Source organism: Montipora foliosa, chromosome 13 (assembly GCF_036669935.1).
Source record: "Montipora foliosa isolate CH-2021 chromosome 13, ASM3666993v2, whole genome shotgun sequence".
Taxonomy (NCBI): domain Eukaryota; kingdom Metazoa; phylum Cnidaria; class Anthozoa; order Scleractinia; family Acroporidae; genus Montipora; species Montipora foliosa.
Window position 1 is genome coordinate 24,802,404 of NC_090881.1, and position 17,500 is coordinate 24,819,903.

The 17,500-nt window shown below is 38.6% G+C and overlaps 2 protein-coding genes across 2 annotated transcripts in view; one reads left to right on the top strand and one right to left on the bottom strand.

Moving 5' to 3' along the window:
* LOC137983101 (FAD synthase-like) overlaps nt 1-2,253 on the bottom strand; it is a 3,594-nt gene extending 1,341 nt beyond the window's left edge. The window contains exons 1-2 of the mRNA XM_068830286.1: nt 1,380-2,253; nt 1-797 (exon numbers count right to left, since the gene is read on the bottom strand). The exon at nt 1-797 is cut by the window's left edge and continues 1,341 nt beyond it. Coding sequence (XP_068686387.1) covers nt 82-797; nt 1,380-2,220 — 1,557 coding nt within the window. The 5' untranslated portion in view covers nt 2,221-2,253 and the 3' untranslated portion in view covers nt 1-81. The remainder of the gene's footprint in view (nt 798-1,379) is intronic.
* Nucleotides 2,254-2,269: 16 nt separating this feature from the next.
* The window catches only part of LOC137983099 (uncharacterized), a 94,632-nt gene continuing 79,401 nt past the window's right edge, over nt 2,270-17,500 (top strand). The window contains exons 1-11 of the mRNA XM_068830281.1: nt 2,270-2,432; nt 5,830-5,986; nt 6,917-7,403; nt 7,533-7,607; nt 8,347-8,490; nt 11,502-11,650; nt 12,422-12,533; nt 12,709-12,830; nt 15,470-15,833; nt 16,115-16,183; nt 16,783-16,902. Coding sequence (XP_068686382.1) covers nt 5,883-5,986; nt 6,917-7,403; nt 7,533-7,607; nt 8,347-8,490; nt 11,502-11,650; nt 12,422-12,533; nt 12,709-12,830; nt 15,470-15,833; nt 16,115-16,183; nt 16,783-16,902 — 1,746 coding nt within the window. The 5' untranslated portion in view covers nt 2,270-2,432; nt 5,830-5,882. The remainder of the gene's footprint in view (nt 2,433-5,829; nt 5,987-6,916; nt 7,404-7,532; nt 7,608-8,346; nt 8,491-11,501; nt 11,651-12,421; nt 12,534-12,708; nt 12,831-15,469; nt 15,834-16,114; nt 16,184-16,782; nt 16,903-17,500) is intronic.

The following is a 17,500-nucleotide window of genomic DNA, read 5'->3' on the forward strand; positions in this document are numbered from 1 at the left end:
TTCAAAAAAAAAAAGGTTTAAAGTACTGGCAGACGCCTGATAGAGAGAGAAAAAGCATCATTCTGAATCTCAAAGAACTTGTCAGCTCCTTCCTGCTCTCTCAAGTTTATCATCCTCCAACATGTAGGCAGGCTTGTATTTACCACTGCCATCTTCACATCTCAAGTTAGGATTAGGTGCAGTATTGTGTGCACTTCCCAGCGAAGTATACCCTTGATCATAAAGGGAGCAGTAGGAGATGTTGCATTCTCTTATGACAGACCAAACATCAGAATGATGCCAATCCAAAATTGGATTGACCCTCATGTAATGAGGCCAACCAGGATCAGTCGGGGAGAAGGTGCGCAATCCATCGGAGAATGGGTCATGTCTCCTAGTTCCAAGGAGAGTGGCCTTGATAGACGGATAGGTCTCTTTGAGTGTTTTTAGAGCTGCTTTCATATTCCCAGTCATGGTTATGAGATTCAAATTGTACCTTTCTTTGGTCTGTGAGATGAATTGTTCGGCTTGGGGCAATGGTGAGTTGCTGCGAATGTAAAGAGCTTTCAGCGGTTGAGTCAGCAGTGACTGTTTACTCAATGCAGCATGAAGAATGTGAAGCAAGACAGTGCAGTCTTTTCCACCATTGAAACTGATGCATAGTTCATCCAACGAGTACAGTTGCAGAGTCTGCTGAATTACTGCCCAGGCTCCTTTAATACAGCCACTGGTTCTAGTCTCATCTGCAGGATCTAACAATCTGTAGACTTTCTCCACACCTTGTACTTGCTTAAACGTATCATGTGCAGAGGATGAACCTAAAAAAGATTAATCTCAATTCATTTAATTGTATATTGCAGACACACCAGAATATGTGGAATATAATAAAGCATGCCATTTCGTATGCCTATGCAGTGATGTCCCTCTCAATTTTCTACCCAACTTTGTCAAAAAAATTCACTGTCAAGCCCAGAAAACCATGATCACTGGAAATGTTTTTGGAATGTTGATAATAACAATTGTGTAGTGATGAATTGCTCAAATTTGTGAACAAATTCAAAACTATAAACTAGTAAAAGGAATATAATTTGTTGTTTAAATTAATTCATTTTTCTCCTACCTGTTTGGCTTTTTCTCCTTTAGCACAAACAAATTCTTAAGTAATTCTTGGGTTTTCTGTGTTAGTGATATAGTTATGTTGATCAGAGCTAGCATTACAATCGCAAGCCAAGGTTCTCATGGACTGATGGAGGGGGGGGGGACCGTAGGGGGGGGGGGGGACAATGGACACTGAGGGTTGCCAAGTAAACAACTGCTTAGGAAAGCCAAATCCCCTCCTGTCCCCTTATGAAAGACATATTGAACATTCCAAGTTTTAAGGATTACGTTATAGGACTTACTGATCTGATCTGACATGTCACATCCATCTCCTTCAATCTTAACAATGATGTCCTTGGGTAACCTGTGCTGGAGGTAGTGCCAGGCTTCTTCTAAGTATTTCAAATTATCAGACTCCAAGGTCAACTTAACCTTGAATTTATGATTGGAAATATCGGGATAAGAGCCTAAATGGACAATCATCTTGAATTTTTCGTGCACTTCCTGCAGAATAGACGCAATTTCAGTTTCTTCAGCTGAAAGATATATGTTTCGCAAGAAAAAACGCCTCTCGCAGTTCGAAACTACAAGTTGGTTTTCCAAAAGACTAAACTCAAGTTCCAGATATTCTGGAACCCCTGGGAAGATATAGACGTTACGAACAGATAAAAGAGGGAAATTGCACTGTTTTGCTCTCGGGTTGTCTCCATGGGATAGTTTCAAAGATTTTGGCACTTTCGCCATTTTCAGATGAGACGACTGAGAATCAAAATTTGGTTTTGAATCACGGTCCAACGCGCTTGAAAGCAACTTAATCAGTTCTTCATTAAGAACAAGATCTTCATCAAAAGCTTTTGCAATCCCTGCCATAGTTACATCATCGTGTGTAGGACCGATTCCCCCGGTAGTGATTACGAAAGAGAAGCGTGAAGAAAACAATTTGACCTCATGAGCAATTTCATCTACATCATCCGAAAGGAATGAAATTTTCCCCACTTTGATTCCCAACGACCACAGCTTTTTCAACAGGAAGTAAGAGTTGGTGTCTTTCGTGTGACCCTTTAGAATCTCATCTCCTATTATAATGATCCCTGCTGTGCAGTTCGCTGCCGACGGCTTCTTTTCGATGACTTCGTCCGCCATTTTGATTTTAGTCGAGGCAATCGATGTCACGTGACTATAACTAAGAGCAACGGAGTCAAACAATAATGGCGGTCTTTTTCTGCACGAAGCACTCACTCCTGGAGTACTTTGGAGGATGCAGGGCTTACGAGTTTTTTTTATAAAGTGAAATTGGAAGAATGCAATCATTGCTGTTGCCAGGGAGTGTTTTCTCTGTCAGTGACAAGGCATAGGTAAAAACATTTCACTTCGTAGTCAAAAGTGACTTTTTGCAGTACATTAATAGTTTTTAATTAAACCGCAATTTTCAAATTTCTGCTCATTTAAAACCATTTGTCCAATTATCTTTTCTAGACAGTTAAGATGGAAATGGTGAATTTGCAAATATTGCCCCGAAAGTTTAATTATTGGTAACCTTGCTCATTTTGCAGTCACTTTTAGGTCTTTGAGAAAAAACGAGTTTTAACTTCTAAAGTTAACTGGTGAAGGGTTGTCTTCCGTTTTTCATTTGGTTTAGTTTTTGTTTGCTGATTAAAAAAATGCGAAAAACGTTTGTTATTGAGTAATTTCGACCTACAATAGAAGACGAGAATGCCTAGAATGGTGAAGACTGTCTTGATAGGAGTTTAAAATTTTGGATTTGAAGTGCCTATGAAGTAAAAAATATCCTTTTCTTAATTTAAAGACCTTTCAAAATGATGAAGAATGGTGTTTTCTATTTAACAAATAGATTCCATGTTGCCGTGCGTCTGTTCAGTAATAGATCACAAATGACGTCAAAATGTGGTAAGAACATTCGCATAAAAGCTGATGGTGACGTCAATCGTGCGTCTGTCCTCTAATAGATCATAGGCAAGAAGCAATCAAAATCCGTGAATAACTTGGGTTATTATATAATTTGGAATATCTTCTTTTGTTCCAGAGATATTCAAGTTTTTGTTCAAAAAATGATGACATCACAAACTGTACACAACTACAATAAATCACAAAATTGAGAATATATCCAAAAATATTGGATGGGTGTTGTTCAAACTTGGCAGCAGTTATCTATGTCAAGTAAGGCGCTAAATGTTACTGTCTAGGCTGTTGCTATGGCAACTATTTTTGCTGCGGGGTCTATTTAATGCATAATTGATTTTGTCGTTTATTGTCGTAATAAGACATGTTCACTCTTGGTAAGCTTATACAGAGATGTAAAGCATTATGGGCAGCACATGCGTTTTAAGTCTGACCATCTACCTGTACTTATCTGTTCAAAATGTGAGATACAGTAAACACCCACAAATAAGAACCTAGAATTTAAGAACCTGTCAAGCTGAAAAATTCATTTTAGACTTCCCTTACATAAGAACCAGTTTAGCCTAAAAAATGAAACAGTTTCTTACTTTAGAAAATGACCTTGAAATTTCAAGAGTCTGGAACAAATTTTAAACTGCATAGATCGTGTTTAAAACTTTTTTTCATGGTTCTGATTGAAATATAAAGATATCAGCATCCTCATCAGAGGAAATCAGTCATACCATATGTATCATAGAGTAGATATCACACCAATTTTATGCTCAAATATGGATGAATCAAAGCTGCACTTGCAGAAAAATGCACCAAGTATGTTACATCCAGATAAGGAAATTTTTGAACTCGAAAAAACCCCAGCTCTTAACTAGAGTTAAACGCTTCAAAGTCAGGAGCTCCTCAGGTGTCACTTTGTGCCTTATAATCTGAGGTACGTTACTGGTGCCTGAAGTTTGAACAAAAACCATCCAGTATTTTTGGAGATATTCTCAATTTTGTGATTTATTGCAGTCATATGTACAGTTTGTGACGTCATCAATTTTTTAACAAAAACTTTAATATCTCAAAAATGAGAGAAGATATTCCAAAATAGAAAACGCCATTCTTCATCATTTTAAAGTTCTTTAAAATAAGCAAAATATATTTTTCACTTCATAGGCCCTCTAACTTGAGAGTGATGCCAAGAGGAAGGTACTCTAACCCTTTTCCTCTGAAGAGTGATGCTTATAGATTTGACTCTGTCTAACGCCTGGTGATTTTACTCATCATATATTTATCACATCTTTATTTACCCTCAGATTTTACAGTAGCCTGATTTAACTTAGCATTATCTCTGAGCATTTACATGTACCCTCCCAACTGTGATACACCACAGAGAACAGACCAAACACCGGGAACTCCATGCGCTACTCTCTGCAAATATGAAATCTCTCTGAGATCGGTCCTGTAGGTACATTGATAGTCCATTCAACATGACTACAGTATGTCCCTCCAGGACGTAGCCGGTCGTTGACCCCTAAACTAAACACGAAGAGATTTAGCGAGTTTGTAACAATCAAATTCAGTAATTGTATTATGTAGTTACTATGATTGTAATGTGTAGCTTATGGGATATAATTAACAATTATTCCATAAGCGCGCGTTGGATATGAGATGGTAAATGGCCAACGAGGCGCGTAGCGCCGAGTTGGCTATAACCAATCTCATATCCAACAAGCGCGAATGGAATAATTGTTTTATTAAATTCCTTCAACTCCAAAAATTTGGAAGTACGAAATACGAGCGGAAAAAGCGAGCAAATCCGAGCGAAATCGAAAAAAACTTGATGAGAACTGATGCGATGTTGTGTAATACCTTGTTGTCAGACAGACGCGGGCTCATCACAAAAACATTTCTTGCCTTTTCGCGTACTTCTAAACGTCGGAATTGATCCAAACTTTTTACAAAAAAAGTTTTTTTTCTCCTTTTTGTCTTTATTCAAAGAGAAATTTGGCATTCTGACGAAAACATTTTTAGTTTAGCAACGCTTAACGCAATCATTTACCATATAAGGTCAAACCAAGGTATATGAGCTGATAACCGAGATTGAGTGAACCAATCAGAGCACGCGAAATGCATTATCCGAGGTTGAGAATTTAATAACTACTGTTATTAAAAACTGGATCATTGGATAATGCAATTCGAGAGTTTTGATTGGCTAAGCCATCATGGGTTATGAGCCATTATACCATGATCTACAAACACGGCAAGCATATGCGTGATTTTTTGGGCCTTTTTATTTTTATTGTAGTCTAGTTTTCTATATTTTGGGGGCGTTTTTAATAAAACAATTATTCCACTCACGCTTGTTGGATATGAGGTGATTATATCTAACTTGGCGCTATGCGCCTCATTGGCTATCTATCATCTCATATCCAACGCGCGCTCCTGGAACTATTGTTAATCATCCAGGATTTTCTGCTGTTGTAGTTGAATAAACCATACCTACTCAAATAGTGTGTGGGTTCTTTATGTCCCACAAAGTTATGGACTTTGAAGGGTTGTGAGACAGGGCTTACGGTTTATCGTCCTTATTTGAGAAGACTAGAGTGTCTAACCTATTTGCAGATGTCATCACAAAGGCAGCACTTCTCCTCAGTTATTTGATTGTTAGTCCGACCGGGGATTTGATCCCACGCCCTTTGCAGGGGTGAAAGGGTTAACGGTTCACCAGTCTCTTAGAAAGTTAGTCATTGGTTAATGAATAGTGGAAGGACACCCCTTTCCAATGTGGCCTATAATGATAATAATTATTATTGTTTGCTTCACTGCAGCTTTTTTCTTTAAATATTTTGTAAGAAACTTTATGAAGTCAAGTTGGGATAAAAGGTGAAGACTTAAATTAGACAGCCATGGAGCTGGACGAAAGATTGAGGTGGATTGAAATTCGTGTAACATCATCTCTCAAACCAAGGGCTGAAGAGCTGAAGCATCTGTTCACCAATGAAAACAGCAGGTAATGTATATCATGAACAGAGACCTATTGTTGTCCTGGTGACAACACTTTAAGGTGTTTGACCATATTGTTAACAACTAGTGGAAGTTGGGTGCCTAAGATGTCCATTGAGCTTCCACTATTGGCAGCCAGATTCTAGATGGAGACTGTTCCCATGGCTGAGAAATCCTAGCAACTCAGCCATGAGCCCCCATAAAGCACAGGAGACAGACAGTTGTCACACTGATAAAAAGTGGAAAAAGGTAGAGAAGGGGAACCAACTACTAAAAACGTTTCACAAATACGCTTTTTGCGCTACACAACAACGATGACGCAGTTACACCCTACAGTACAGAAGCATGGGAAATCATGGCACAATTGCACCCAACCAAACTGACAACACAGCTGACCACTAGTAGCAAACAAGCGCCCCTGTTGTTAGGGAGTCAGGGTGGTTTAGTGGTCGTGCCTCCCACCTCTGTGACCCAGGTTCAACTCTGGCCTCGGGTGGTATGTGGGCTGAGTTTCAGTCGATCTCAATCTGACTCCGAGGGTTTTTCTCCGGGTACTCCGGTTTTCCTCCCTCCTCAAAATCGACTCCCGGCCTATTCCATCAGGCTGTGATGCTGTGCTCCGAGGCCGAACGCCTAGCCGGCAGCACAGCTCCTTTGGCCCGACCTCGTTGAGCTGCGTCCTTAGTAGTTCAGTCTCCGACTGCGAGAAACGGCGATTAGCAGATCACATATTAACTCGGTTAAATTGAATTTGAATTTGTCATAATTATACTGGTAGTGACAGAAAGGGTCAGCATAGGAGTGTCTCTTTATGTGACACAGACTTGTTACCTGGGTTAATTCTCAGATACTGTTTAGTTGATGTTGATTATTACCCAGCAAGCGCCTTCATTGCTGGATTGCAAAAACTCCTTTTTCCAATATTTTTTCTTTTTAGGGAGGCTATGTTTGAGTTTTGTAACAATGAAGATGTAAAGAAGCTCTACATATATTCTTCTTCATTTCCCAATGGGAAAAATCTTGTAGCATCACTAACTCCACCAAACAGTCTGCGGGAGAAGTCTGTCTATTTTTTCAAGAACCATGACACAGGAAAGCTGTCAAGGGACAACATTGTGACTGATGTGGCCTTTTGTGATTGTTCTCAACAATCATTAAACCATGCTAGTACTTTAACCAAAGATGTTTACCTACCACTGTTGAGTATTGAATTGGGTGGTGGTGTCAGTGCTGATAAGTTGATGGATGTTGTCCACAGACTGGTATCAGTTATACAGGTAGCAGAAGGAGGCACTAATGACCAGGTGACTCTACCACTGCCTTCGATTGAAGTGCTATCAGAGGCTGCAGCATACAGTAGCAGACGACCAGCTGTCATTCATGTACTTGAGACAGCTGTAGTTAATTGGATTAAACAAATCAAGGTATATGAATGAACTAAGAGAGGAGTTTTTGACTGTATCTTTTAAAGACATTTTTGCATTAAGTCTTAATTGCTGCTTTTCTAAAATATAGTACTGGTATTTAACATGTGATATACATTTTGTTTGCAGTTGACGCTGAAGCTTGACCCAGAAACTGGGATAAAGAAATATGGTCCCAAGCCAGGCCCCTTAGATGAGATAGAGGTACGATCCTAACAAAACAACATTCCAATAATATCAATAATTTTTGATAAGTAATTTTTATATCCTCGTATTAAAAAAAAAATGAAATTTGAAAACTCTCCAATTCATATTAGAATCCTGTTTTAGCTACCACAGGATTGTTTTCTTAACTAATACCGGAAGTAACATATCAAACATGAGGAGTGTTTCACCGGATATCCAAACACTGAGAAGCGAGTTGAAAAATGAGGCCGAAGGCCAAGTTTTTTAAGAGATTTCGAGGTGGTTGGATATCTGATGGAACACTCTTTCGAGTGTTGATATTGCTTCTCAAAGGAATCAGTATTTGTAGAGAGATTTGGAATCAAAGTTACAGAGAGTTTATGCTAATTAAGACCACATGTCCAAACTTCCTTCACGGTAGTGATTTCTTTTGTTTTTAGGTTATGAATTATTAATGAGTTTGAGAATGCTATGTCAAACGTTTTTTAGACATATTTTTTCTATTACTCATTTGAAATAAAGAGACAATTCAGATTTACCTGACAATAAATTATTGAAGCAATTATGGCATTCTTGCCTTGGTTACCACACCATCATTTTGAGCCTGCATGATGTCATGGGTGTTGTGGCATTCTGCCAGAAGTTAGGACGTTTTCCAATCTATTCTGTGATGATCATTGCACAACTGACAGCATTATTTTTTGTTTACACTTCATGATATAATAATTATTGCATTTCTTGCTTTTTCACACATTAGATGTGGTCTGAGAGACTCGAGAAGATAGCATCTGTGGGTGAACAGTTGAGTTCACATGTGGCTCTCAACATTATGATGAATCTGGAAGATGCTCACAGTACTTATGCACAGTCTTTTCATCTGGTTAAAAGAGAAATTGCAAAGGTTAGGATATCTCTAGCACTTTTGTATGCGACTTGTCAAGAGGGGCAATTTGGTGTTCATGTGGTGGTCAATGTTAAGTAGTAATATATTAGTAAAAACTTAGTAAAGAGCAAAATTATTGCAAAAAAATCTTTCTGGATCAGTTAATATACTTAAATTCCAGTTAGTTCCCATGAATGAGGGGGACATTGGGGTAATTATTAGAAACTGCAAAACCGAAGAAAAAATCACCCAAAACTGCCAAAAAAATTTGGGCAAAACTGAGACAAGTGGGGCATACAGAGCAAACGACACTAACACTTATTTCATCAAAGTATTTGTGAATGTCATGGACCTGTCTAAAGCCTTCGTATCTTTTAGTATCTGCTTAAATCATAGGCTTTATTTCTGGTGCTCTCTTGAGCCCGGGCTTTGTGTGCTCATTTTCTGAAAAGCAGGTGGTAATGGAGCCTAGTTAACTTAGGACAATTTGTACACAAGTCCTCTCTAGAATTGCAATTTTGCAATCGCAAAAAGCTATAGCTTTAGCTTGAAAATCTCTAATTGAACATTTCTATTTGATAACTAAGACCTGACAGTTAAAGGAGATTCAACTGAAATGTTTAATCTTGGTCTAAAACATGCGATTGCACTGAGGAAGCTAACTGGTACAATTTGTTCCCTGTTTTACATGGCAGCAGGAACTTGCTCTTAAGTTAAATGTGGTAATAAACAGATACTTACTTAAAAAAGCATTAGATTATGGAACCTCACTGCCCTTCCATATCGCGACCTTGCACCAAAGAGAAAATTTGGCGATGTCCCTAATTGATCTTGCTGGCCCTGGGAATTGTTGTCATCTGCACTGACTTCAACTTCTTCAATTCACTACTTTCATCAAATTTTCTTGCTGGCCTTCGTCAGAGTCACTCGTTTCCTTTGTCACTGTTCATCTTCATCGACTCCGAAGTTCAGATTAACATTATCACCAACTTGGAGATGACATTGATAAAGATACTCTGGCAATGTTCCATGCTTAGCCATTGTAGTTTCCTACCGCACTGTCCTTTGTCTTACTGCAGCACCATATGCTAAGGCTCAGTTGCATAAGAGTTCACAGTTAGGAAGGTTGACAACGTATAGAGACATCATCAACGGTACATTATGAAGAGACACCATTGTGTTGGGCTTTGGGTACCAGGACCTGTGACTGGTGTGATAGTACACAGCCCAGCTTGTACCACGTTTGATGCTCTCCTTCATTGTTGCACCAAACGACCTGGTATATTCAAGTGTAGACATGTTCACTTTTTTGGAATGAACAGCGACGTGGCAATTTTCGACGTCTACTGTCATACAGCTTAAAAGATCAAGCGCTTGGTAGTCATACTTAACCCTAACTCATAATTAACACACCTGTTCAGCTGTACTTCAATCATATCACCTAGCCCTAAATTCTTTGCGGTTTCCCGAAGACCAGCAAATTCACCATGAAAAAAAAAAAAATTACAACTTCAACCACAACTGTACATTAAACAGAGGAGCGTACTAAGGTCACTAAGCTCTTAAGGGGTCTTTATTAAAGGGTTTATTAAATATTGAACTGTTAACACAAGGTTCTTTGGCAGGGCCAACTCAACACTATTAGGTCGATCTGCAAAAAGAAGGCCTAAGGTCCCTGGTCTGGGAGGTCAAAGTCTCTGGCATCATTCGACACGTGTGATCCCCTACAGTGACATTTAGTTTGTCACGCATTCCTCTCAATAACTTTGGCATTTCACAACTATTCCAGATCAATATTGCCACATTGCCACTCAAATCGAAGAGAAACAGGAACCCAAATAGGACAAAATAGGAAAAACCAAAACCACATTAGATAAAAAAACCGAAAAACCGCTAGTATTTTCTACGAAAACCGAAAACCAGATGCTAAAAAACAAAAAATGTGCAAACCACAATGAACACCAAAACCGAAAAACTGAACTCTTTTGGCAGAAAAACTGATCTAAAAAATAGCCAAAACCTCACAACCGAAAATCCCAATGTCCCCCTCATTAACATACATTGTAGTTGAATAATAGTCAGGCTGTGTATGTCCTGGACCTCATTTCTGGATTACTCTGTATTGACAAGGGAATAAGTGTTGTTGTTTTTTTACAGTCATTTTGTTAGTTTAAATCACCTGGTAGTTTCTCTAAAGGATGGTGTTGATTATATTTTTATGATCTGTTAAGTCTGTTTGTTAGCCATTGGACCACTGTGCTGGTGGTGGCAATTTCAAACCCAGCTAACCCTAACCCTAAGCAAGGAAAAGGAATTGTTAAGCTCTCACTTGAAGTCATTTCGGATAAGGATTGTAAGCTGCTAGGCCTGTCGCACAGCAAGCCTATAGTAATAATACTGTGAGGGACCCTAAACCCATTCACACCTAAGCAATTGCAATTGCAATTAAATCGTCTGGTGTTCACCTGATTAATTAATTAACAACAGCTGGATTCACTCAAAAACTATGTCCCCATTAACAACAGCTGGATTCACTCAAAAATAATGTCCCCATTAACAACAGCTGGATTCACTCAAAAACTATGTCCCCATTAACCCTTTAACTCCCAATAGTGCCACTTATAGATTTTACTCTGTCTAACACCAGACGATTTTACTCGTCAAATTTATGGGGAACCCCACGGGGCTGAAAGGGTTAACAACAGCTGGATTCACTCAAAAATTATGTCCCCATTAACCCTTTAACTCCCAATAGTGCCACTTATAGATTTTACTCTGTCTAACGCCAGACGATTTTACTCGTCAAATTTATGGGGAACCCCACGGGGCTGAAAGGGTTAACAACAGCTGGATTCACTCAAAAACTATGTCCCCATTAAAAGCTAAATGTTATTATTATCATAAACTGCACAAGCAGCAGTATGTTGAAAGCCCCCCAAACAGCACTGCACATTTAAATTATTCCTGAGTGGCCTTGAAGGGAATGGTTAATAAAATGTAAGAAAATATTTTACTTCCCTTCACTTCAGGCAGAGGCAGAGACAAACGACAACCTTCAGTTTCTGAGTACACTACTTCCTTGGTTTGACAAGCTTCATTATTCTACAAAGTCAACTGAAATGGTTGCTGTATTCCCTCCCCTGATGCACACTCTCTTCCTTGTTTGGGTCTACTCAAGGTTTGTAATAATCATCATCATCATCATCATCATCAATAGGCACATTGAAGCTTGGTGTGAGCAGATCTCTGTTTGATAAAAACTTCTGGTTCTCTCAAAGAATCATTAAGGACCGGCTGCGGGTGAAAATTGCCCCTTGGCTGAATTTTGGCCCAGCAACAAAGTTTAAAAGTCATTCAATTTGTTAAAAAAAAGAATATAATATATCTTTGTCTGTATTCGCCATCTTGGAGAATGCCAGGTGTTGCGAGATGCTGGGAACAATCTTGATATCAGGTCCCTTTGAATTGCTCAGAGCGTGAACTGACCACCTCATTAGAACAAACAACCGGATGAATTTAGTCTTAGCTATATCCCTGTGCCTTAATGGGAGAATGGGCTACCTGTGTACTTGACATAAAATAAATAGACCATTTTCGAATTCTCACGGCTGGACTGGATCTAGCATGGAATGGAGGCTAATGCAGGCAAATCTTTTCAAATACAAATCCAGTCCAACTGTTATACGAAACTGGCCTATTATCTTATCTATCTGGATTGCAGTATTGTTGGGCCTGACATTTAAACTGAACGTTTTTCATTTGTTTGTCAGGTTACTCTGTCAGTTTATTACTTGTCCGAAAATGGTGGGAAATAACAAATAATATTAAATCTTGTCTGACAATTTCTGGACCACCTATGAGTATCAAATACAAAACACAAGAAATTTATTTGAACAAGATAAAACTGAAAAGAAATAATTATTAATGTTATATCTTGTTCTGTTCAAAGATACTACCATGATAATAGAAACTTCACAAGATTACTAACCATGTTGTCAAATGAAGTTGTCAATCGTGCAAGGAAGCTGGTAGGAGAGCATGTGCTGGAGAATTTATTAGCGGTAAGGGAATGACATAAAATGACTAGTTATCTTGCTGCAGTGCTGCATAGATGATGCAACAGGATACTTTTTGTTTATTAGATAATGCTTAGTTCTCAGCAATGTAAATGGACAAGAACAATGATGGTGATTTTTTTGTTATTAATGATTGCATGAATCTATAATTTTGTTGCAGTCTTACACCAGCTTAAAAGATGCCTTGCGTGTTTGTGCTGCTTTCCGAGGATGTTATCTGGACAAGAAGGACAAAGCTGATGAAACAAATCAGCGAAGACTTTCCGAACATGGAGGAACTAAGTACGTTTTACTCAATGTGTCAACTTGAAATATTACTGTTTTTGTTTTCCTTAGCAAGATCTTGGGTCCTTTTGAAGGTATTGTACACACATGTAGGATTGGTAAACGTGACATCTTGTGGTTAAATGCAATTCAGTGTAGTTAGCAACAGGTGTCCCAATTTGCAGTGTGCAATGTGTAGTTTTTACACAAATTCTCCTCATGTTTCTAACATGAACATCACATTCATTAAGTACATTATGATGTTGCCTCATTGAAGTGGGAAGAGTGCATACAGTGTATCCCCTCTCTTTGCTTTCCACTGTTGATCAGGACGATAGAAGCCGCTACATACTGATCTATTTGTTTGTAACTTTTTATTTTGTCACAGTTTCAACATTATACCCACATGATATCCTCATCCACATCTTGCAAATAAATGTCAGTACTTCAGATTATGTGGTGTTGGAAAGTTACAGCGATAAGTTGAGCGCTTTTAGCAGCCGCGTGTAGTTTTAAATTCAAAGAAAAAGAAGAATGGAGATTTTTTGGACATAGTCCTTAGTACTTTAATACCCATAATGACAGAATACATGTATACTTGCAGTCATTATAGACAAGTTTTCATGATTCCTTGGACTTAAGATAAGTATTGTTTTGAGGCTAAGGTGAAGGACCATTGTCACTTTTAAATACTTTTCAATTTAGTTGTTGTAACCTTAGACTTGGTTGGATAGTGTTCTATGAAAAATGAATAACTGATGGAAATACAAAAACCTAACTGGTTTACAACTTGTCACCGATCACAAGTACATGATAATTAGACATCCCTCTATTATATAGCGGTGCTGCTGACTGGTTTAAAAACATGTGCAGGGTGTTACTAGTTTCATGGCTTGACTGGTGTTATTGGTTTCATGGTTTTAAAGGTTTTGCAGGTTTCACAGGTTTCGTGGTTTCAATGGTTTTGCGGGTTTTATGGTCGCAATTCGTTCACAGGTTTCCTTCTGTCAATGATTTCCCAGGCTTTAATGGTTTCATATGTTTCATGGTTTCAGTGGTTTCTCATGGTCTGAATGTTTATTATATAGCAAGTTTCATGGTTTCAATGGTTTTGCAGGTTTCATGGTTTCTAATTAGGTTTCACAGGTTTCATGGATTTCATCGTTTCTTGGGTTTCATGATTTCAGTGGTTTCACAGGTTTCGTGGTTTCAATGGTTTGATGGGTGTCGTGGTTTCACGGCTTTCTTGGGTAGCTGCAAACTATCATGGTCTCTCGAGGGGAGGTAATATGAGTAAAATTCTGGTAAAGTCATCATTGGTTGGTTGAATGGAAGCGTATGAGAAACATCAGTGGTTACCAAAGGAAGAGGAAAAGAAGAAAATAGAAGTGTGCTGGTTCCATTGTCTTCAAAGTATCCATGGTCAGAGGTGGATTGAAGAGACCTAACAAGGATGAAGAATAAGTAACAGCTTGTGTATAAAAATGAGGACATTCAGAAGGTTGTAAACACCGCACCTTTTAAGAACACTTTTTTATGCACATCGCATACATTGGGCACGTATGCCAAACTGAAGACATTATCAAGTTGACAATATAAGACGCTTCTTTAATCTTAATTAGTGCAGGTCCTCCCCCTTTTTATCCTTTGTTATCCCTAATTGGTGGTGTTTTCATTGCCCTTGCCTTTACTGGGCCAACCTTGTGTCTAAAAGGAACATTTGAGATGTACAAGTTAATAAAAGCGGCTATGGGCTTTGCCCTTAGCCATTTTAGTCCAAACTTGACTATTTGATTCCTGCACAGTAAACAGAGCTCAGGCAAGCTAGCACCCTAACATTGTGTACTTTGAGATCAGGGAGGAAAGGCATAAAAGCTTTTATTTGCCAGACCCACACAAAGGTATTATCGCAATGCCTGGATAAAGATATCAGAGTTGTTACAGATGCCAAGAGATCAAGTGAAGAGGATGACACCATCGAAGGGACAGTTCGCCAAGTTAGTGCAGACTAACTTGCTTCTGACGCTTCAATGAAGATAATGGAGGAATATTAATGTATGTAACGTTTGTTGTCATGGTGTCACTGGTTTTGTGGGTTTCACGTTTCAAGGTTTCACTGGTTTCTTGGGTTTCATGGTTTTCGTTTGTTTGTTTCACTGGTTTCGTGGGTGTCATGACAAACCATGAAGTCATTTAGTCTGTACATGCTTTTCCTGCCATCAGCGACACTACTATATAATAGAGGGTTGTCTAAGTTGCATAAATTTGTGATCTTTAACACCAAGTTGTAAACCCTAATTGCATAACAAGTTATTATAGAAAATAGATCAGGTAACATTTTAAGAGCTCACGATGACGATGTAAACAGATTGCTGAGTTTTAAGTGTCTAGTCTTCTATCGCTGGAGCACTAATTTGGGACACTGTAAACTGAAATCACCATTTAGCACAAATCAAGTCAAATGTTGGTTTTTGAAGAGAGGGGAAAACCAGAGTACCCAAAGAAAAACCTCTCGGTGCAGTTTAGTTATCCAAGGGAGCAGTCTTATCGTATGTGCTAAATCAGTCAGTGATTCCTCTCTGAGACCAAAAAACATCTGGGAGTTCTTTTTGTTTAAGGATTTCTAACATTTTATCTTGGGCATGAATTTGTCTTAGTATGGATAGTGGAGGAATTGTGTGGCATAGCAAACTTTACAATGACAGCCTAACACCCAAAACAAACAAAATCTTCCACCAAAGCAGTGGCTTCAGTGACAGCAGTGCTGGTAGCATTGATACCTTGGAGCTTTGGACAGACTCAGCATGGCCTGCAAGAAACAGTGCCTGCTTTGCATCACTGAACAGCTTCATGGAGAGATGCAATGATGTACTTGAGCTAGTGCAGACTACACAGCACTTTGAGATGCTAACATGCACTGCTGATATTGGTGGGGCTGGGGGTAACAGCTTGGATAGTCAAGTCAAGGAGATACATGGAAAATTTCTGGAGGCTGTCAGGTCTTTCCAGCAGATGCCCAACGTAAGAAAACTTGCAGTTAATTCTATTGTTTACACTTGTAAGGTTAGGCTAATTACTTAGACCGTTATTTAAACTTGCAAGCACAAAAATTCCAGTACTTTTATTGAGGGTGTTATATACTATATGCTTTAAATTCTGACTGTTTCATATTGTTGGTTTTTTCGATGTAGAGTAATATTATTTCTGCATGTGGTTTTGGTCATATGGCATTCAAAATAAAAACATCTCCTACACAATAATTGTATATTTAATTCACTTAAAATCTTTCCTTTTTCGACCAGGATGTATTAAATTCAAATGAAACCCAGGAATTTGAGAGAGAGTTTTTTGCTTTTCGTTCTGTTACAAGGGTAAGTGCATTTTTGCTGTAACTATTATAAATGTCTAAACTTCCTGTGTTTTCTTTAAGTGCTACATTGTATAATAACAATAACAACAATGAATATTACAACAACAACAACAATATTACTTTATTAATATGTTTTTGGTCACCGAGTAGTTTTCATTGTGGTCGTCCCTGTGCATACACTGAAAGGTGAGTGGCACATGAGCCCCTGGTGCTCACATTGCTGGGGCTTATCTTGGTCAAGTCCATCACAGTGTTAACCTCAGAAATATGCCACCAGAATTCAGTTGTACACATTGGTAGAGAAAAATAGTTTGGAGTAAAGTTACTTTTCCAAGGAAACAAAAAGGTGACAGAACCCGGCCTGGAACCAAATGGCGTAATGGTCGGGAGATGGTGCACTGATCAATACACCACGGTGACCATATCTTCAGGCACTAGTGGGAGGCACACCAGGTGGCTATATGTACAAGTGCAGACAAAGAGTTAACCCTAAAAATAACCCAGAAAAAACTCCAGTTGTGAGGGCAGGACTTGAGTTCATGAGCACAGTTTTTTTATTAAACCATGTTTATCTTGCTAATTGCAAATGCCTTGTTTTAGGATCTAGAGCACAATTTAGCCGATGTAATGAAGCAAAGCTTCAAGCAGTGCTGGGACACCAGAGCCAAATTAAGATTGCTTGAAGTGTTTGAAGGAATCAGTGGTCGTGAGCTAGTTCAGGTGAAAAATTGTTGGTTATTTGCACTCAACTTTAGAACCTGCATGAGACAGAGAAGTATGTGATGGTTGTTTTACACTTTCAACAAACTGCACTGTTCCGAAGGATTGAATCTACTCAAATGTTTCACCTAATGGCAATGTTATGGTACCAAATGAAACACCAATAATTGCTTAAGATGCACTCACTGATATGAGGTTATAGCTTACCATGTCAACAAAAAAAAGCCATCTAAAAACGTCCTATATTTTGTCTTTAAACACTTGTATCTCAAAAACGAACTCAGTTACCCCCATTTTTATTGCTGAAAAGTGATAAGCAGGCTAAGATGAAACTCTGCAGAGTTATAACAAATTCTCTGGGGTGGATCGAGTTGGCTATAATAATGCTATGAATCACACACAACTGTGTTAGCTGTGAAAGAGGAGAAAGATGAAAGGAACCTATACATGCCCTATTGTTATACAGCTGAATTTTTTTTCCCGAACAGTGCACACTCTCATTGGATACTTCAAGGTCACATGACATCTAACAATAAAACTGTTTCCCGCCAAAAGTCTCTGAGCAGGCAACAGTGCAAAATCGATGACGTCAAAGGGT